A 5,164-nucleotide genomic window follows, 5' to 3' on the forward strand; every position below is an offset into this window, starting at 1 on the left:
AGAAAGAGTGAGAAAGTAAGAAAGAAAGAGTGAGAAAGAAAGAAAGGAATTCTCGCCCTCCCTGTACAGTATCTACAAATCCACACAAAGGCGAGAGGAATCATACAAACCACTCGATCGAAACCTCCTCTCTTGCACCTTCTCTCTCTCTTGTCATCTCTACTAGTCTTTTATGCCTTATTTGGCTTAAGAAGTATTCTGCCCTCACACTCCTCAAAGATCCAACATACTTGTACTGATATGCAACGAGATATAGATAGATAGATAGATAGATTAAAGATAGATAGATAGATCAAAGAGAGATAGATAGATAGATACAGGCCACACATGCCTATACTGAGATATGACTAGATATATATATATAGATATAGATATAGATGTGCGTATGTAGGTATATGTCGAGAATGGAAGGATGTAGGAGGGGGGGTCGCTGACGTGCACAGAACGTGCAAGCACCTCCCTTAGAGAAGGATAAACTTTCTCATCTCCGACTGATGGCCCATACTCACTCTCTCTTATCTAAAAAGCAACGCATGCTTCAGATGGTGGTCCTATATATTGAATTCTAAAGAAAAATGATGAAAAGACTAACGTGAGAATTGCTTCCGCCCTTCCCTTGCTTCTCTGGCAAGAGGACGAAAAGAAAGACGGGGAGTGAAGAAGAAAGAAAGTCTTGGAACCCAGTATAGAAGAAGGAGAAGAAAGAAGAAAGAAGAGAAAAGAAAGAAGAAAGGAGAGAAGAGAAAAGAAAAGAAAGTAGAAAGGAGAGAAGAAAGAAGAAAGAAGAGAAGAGAAAAGAAAGAAGAAAGAAGAGAAGAGAAAAGAAAGAAGAAAGAAGAGAAGTGAAAAGAAAGAAGAAAATCTTACCGCAGAGCCCCATACAACGACACCCGACTTGGTGGAGGAAGCCTGGCCCATCGCTACTTCTCTCAAGCCTTTCTCTTACATTCAAATCCCCTCAACAACGATAGCAACAAGCGAGAAGACGAAGAAGAAGATCTGTATGGATGGAAATTTGAGAGAGGAAGCGAAAGGGAGAGAGAGGAGGAAGTGTCTCGGCGAATGAAGAAGAACGTAGAGCAGATCAAACAGGAAGAAGAAGATGGCAGTAGGAACGAGCTAGAGAGCAAAGGAGAGGAAAGTACGGAAGGGAAGCAAAGAGAAGAAAAGACGGAGAGCAAATCAGAAAGAGAAAGAATGGGGGAAGTTTCGGGAGAAGAATGGAAGACCCAAAAAGAAAAGGGGATGATGTGATGGAGAAGAAGACGTAGACGAAGATAGAAAGTGAAGATGAGCTAAAGACAAAGACTTGGGTCAAAGAGATGCATGTTTTCTTTCTCTTTGGAGAGATATTCATCCATGCACACTTGGATAGTAGCTATCAATCACTCTATCGTAGCTATCTCCCTCTCTACAAGCGATTTTTTCTTCTTCTTCTTCTTGAAGCAGAAGAGTCCCTAGCCACATCTCTCGTATAGCATGAGAATACGCCCGCTATCCGGGTATATCTATCTCGAGAAGAAGGCGAACGGAAGAAAGAGACAAAGAGAAGGAATAGGGAGAGAGAGAGAGAGACGGAGAGGAGACACAAAGAAGACAGACAGATCAGCAAGCCAGACAAAAAATGAGAGATGTTAATCAGTGCATGCGCGCATGCAAAGAGCAGGAAAAGAGAGAGTCAAAGAGCAGAAGTCTCTATCTTCTAAAGCATCGTCAAGCCAGTCTAACTAAACCTGTCTTTTTCTTCTTTCTTCTCTTTAACTTTCCAGGTCCATCACACTTAGCAAAGCAGCATAGCCTTGCGTAGAGACAGAGCTTTGTAAAGAAAAATCCCTTCGCCTTGGTTACTTCATTTTCCTCAAAGAGAATGAAGGGAGACAGACAGAACGCGAGAAAAGAAGGAGAGGATGGATGAAGAAAAGCTTCCTTCTCATGAGTAGACGAAAGATTCTTCAAGCAGTGTACAAAGACACGGACAGAAGATAGATAAGTAGAAGAAAGACAAGAGAGAAAGAGACTCACGTAAGAGAATTCTACAAAGAGAACAATGAGACATTTTCTATGTAAGAAGAGAGCGATCAAAAATGAGGTGTCGAAGAAGCCCACACACTTGTTTGAAGAGGTTCTGTACGTACACCTGAGAATCGTGACTCTCTCACTACTCTTCTTACATCGCTCCCCTGCAATAGGCTTGTCTTCACGAATTCTCAGCTTGCGGATGTTCGTATGTCCAACAAGTCAACATGCGTGCTGTCTATGAACTGAATTAAAGCTTCAACATTTCTCTACCGCTCGATAGTCAAGTTTCTTTCTGCTTTCAAGTGAGGAGAAGAAACGACGGAAAGTTCGTGCTTTTTCTTGGAGTGACAGGAAGAATCGATTTGACGTCATCGATTCTCTAACCACTAGAAGAACCTAGTCATTTCTTTCTTGTTTGCTGCCTTCGGTGTCTTTCTTGAGAAGATAGGAAGGAAAGAAGTGAAGAGTCTCTCGAATTCTTTTTTGAGCGACAGATTCGAGGCCTCTTTTATCTTTCAAAGAAAGAATGGAAGCGAAACAAAAAGGTCTCCAGAAGACAAGGTTTCTCTTTACATTGCCGAGTTCCAAAAAAGAAAAGAGAGAAGGAGGAAGAAGCTCCTCAAGTCAATTCTGGTGTATGTACACCCGACAATCCACATACATACGATACATACGAAACGAGAAAAGCAGAACAAGACATCTATCTGGCTTCTTTTACAGTAGCAAAGAAACAAAAGACACTCCCTTACTTTCCTTGTATAAGACCAATAAAGCTAGCTGGCTAGCCAAGCTGGAAAGCTAGCTATCCCTCAGAAAACCATCATCGGCTCGTTTTGTCTACATCGCCTCCAAAGAAACCTGTTCAATTTTCCACTTTTTCTCTTTCTTCCTGTCTCTCTTGAAAGTGGCAAGAGGAGGATCTTCACATCGCTTCAGATTTCTTTACTTTCTTCTCCATCAACTCGACATAGAGTATGTTGGTCTTTCACCTAGTGTACATACACTCCAAAACGCCTAGGGCAAAACAAGACACTCCCTCCCGGTGTAAGTCCAACGAACGCGTACAGCCTCCTCTCCCTTCACTCTTCATACGAATAGAAGCACATTCTTCACAGACATATATAGACACGCCCCTCTACAGACGGCTGCATCTATAGAGATACATACGCAGGAAGCTCCTCCGACACATAGACACGTGTGTATGTGTAGGGGAGGGGAAAGCTTCTAGATAGCTGTGAAGCATCATATCGATCCTGGGTGAAGAAGAAAATCATGATGTGTATGTACACCATGAAAATTTCTCTCTTTCTCAAAGAAGGCCGAGTTGTAATGAGTGTTCTCGAAGAAAATTCTCTCCTTTTGACTGAACAAGAGGGAAAGTAAGAAAGAAAGAAAGAAAGAAAACTTTTCTTTGCTAAGACAAGGCATCAGGCACAACTTGTCTGTGTTCGTAGGAGAGAAGGGACAGCAGAAGAATGAGAGTTTGAACTGCAAAATCTCTCTTTCTTTCGTTTTTTCTTTCTTTCTTTCCATCTTTTAAATATGTGTGTAGACAGGCATACATGTGTATTCTTTTCCTAAGACATTTCTACATCGAGGCAAGAAGCGTCTTCTTCTATCGAACACGCTGTGGGGAGAACGGAGAGGTCAGGGTGAGAGCTGTGAAGAGGATGATGATGACTGGCAGGATGAAGAGGAGGAGGAGGAGGAGAAGGGAAAGAACACGCGCCATTTTTATGAGAATGATGAGTCTTATCAAGAAGGGCCTGTACATACACCCCACAAGGACAACAAGAGGTGCACTCCTTAACTCAAGAGACAGAAAAGAAAGACTTCTTCTCTTCTTTCTTTCGTTGAAAGCTCGAATAATGCATTTCCTAGTTGCAGCAACTTCTCTACAGATCTTCTCACGGCAAGCGTAAACCCTCTTCTTCTTTATCTCCTCTCCTCTTCTCTCTTCTCTCTCGTGGAGATACTCATCAACATATAGATAGATACAGAGAGGCATACATACAGTATACACCGTGGCTAGCTAGAAGGCAGTGAGTGAATCGACCTCCCAAGAAGGAAGGGAAATAGATATCCATACAGACACATATGGAAAGAATAAAGGAAATGCGTATCTTCTACTCCCATAAGAATCTACACAAAGACGACAAGAGAAACGACAAAGAGCTGTTTCTCTACATCCTCGATTCTCTTTCTCTCTCCTTCCCGCCTCTCCTTCCCGAAGATGAAAGGATGATCTTTCCTGACTTCATTTGAAAAAGAAGAGCATCTTCACTGTCTTCTCTTCTTTCTCTGTCTTTCTCTCTTTTCTTCTTCCTCTTCTCTCTCTCAAACTCTTCTACACACCCGAACTCGGCACCCTGCAGGAATCGAGAAGGATCTTCTCTTCAACTTTTCTTGTTCTTTCTTTCCTTTTCTCCCCCTTGTCCTTCCTAAGGACCTTTCTCCTTGTCTTCCTCTCTTCCTTCTACTGCAGCAATCTCTTTACTTCCTTCTTCTTCTTCTTCATTTTCTTCGCCTTTATCATCTTCTCTCTCTCTCTTTCTTTTTCCAGCTTCATGAACTTCGCTATTATCTCCTCTAGTACTTACTTTTCCTGATGCTCCTCCTTGCCCTATTACTTCTTCTCCTCCCCTTCCCATCTTGATCTCCCCCCCTTCTTCTCTCGCCTTCTTCACCCCCTCCTCCGTTTCTTCCTTTCCTTGGAGAGATTTTTCTTCAGGTGTATCTACAGCAGCAGTAGATGAAGAAGAAGGTGGAGCATCGACCGGAGAAGAGAGAAGAAGCTGCGGGCTCTCATCCCATTGAATAGGAAACCTCGTGACTCGAGGCTCGTCGACAATACACCTCACAAGCTGATCTATCAACGGCTCATCAGGAGGATTCTCTCGCAATGCAGAGTCGCTGAAAAGAAAGAGAGAAAGAAAGAGTGAGAACGAAAGTGTACTTTGAGATGTCGGCTGTGTAGAGAGAGAAATAAGATTCTCTACCTGCCGGGGCGTTCATCGGGGGAAGAAGAGGAAAATTAAAACAAAGACATCGCCTTTCTGGCCCAGCTATCTCATATAAGCATGAACATTAATACGTAGATAGACAGATTAAAGATAGAGTAAAGATAATAGATAGATAGATTAAA

At 42.4% G+C, this 5,164-nt stretch overlaps 2 protein-coding genes across 2 annotated transcripts in view; both read right to left on the bottom strand.

The window, feature by feature from the left end:
• Positions 1 to 863: 863 nt before the first annotated feature.
• On the bottom strand, positions 864 to 1,459 carry CSUI_008510 (uncharacterized protein). The gene has a single exon (XM_068068639.1). The coding sequence runs from the start codon at positions 1,355 to 1,357 to the stop codon at positions 1,085 to 1,087; it is 273 nt and encodes a 90-aa protein (XP_067919385.1). The 5' UTR covers positions 1,358 to 1,459; the 3' UTR covers positions 864 to 1,084.
• Positions 1,460 to 2,562: 1,103 nt separating this feature from the next.
• The window catches only part of CSUI_008511 (anti-silencing asf1 family protein), a gene marked incomplete at its 5' end in the record, with an annotated part of 4,840 nt that continues 2,238 nt past the window's right edge, over positions 2,563 to 5,164 (bottom strand). The window contains 2 exons of the mRNA XM_068068640.1: positions 2,563 to 3,785; positions 4,620 to 4,932. Of these exons, the coding sequence (XP_067919386.1) occupies positions 3,597 to 3,785; positions 4,620 to 4,932 (502 nt within the window). The 3' untranslated portion in view covers positions 2,563 to 3,596. The remainder of the gene's footprint in view (positions 3,786 to 4,619; positions 4,933 to 5,164) is intronic.

This window comes from Cystoisospora suis (genome assembly GCF_002600585.1).
Source record: "Cystoisospora suis strain Wien I chromosome Unknown contig_4783, whole genome shotgun sequence".
Taxonomy (NCBI): domain Eukaryota; phylum Apicomplexa; class Conoidasida; order Eucoccidiorida; family Sarcocystidae; genus Cystoisospora; species Cystoisospora suis.

Bases quoted from the DNA above. Each gene is read 5' to 3' on its own strand.
- CSUI_008510 (XM_068068639.1), bottom strand. From the start codon at position 1,357: ATGAATATCTCTCCAAAGAGAAAGAAAACATGCATCTCTTTGACCCAA.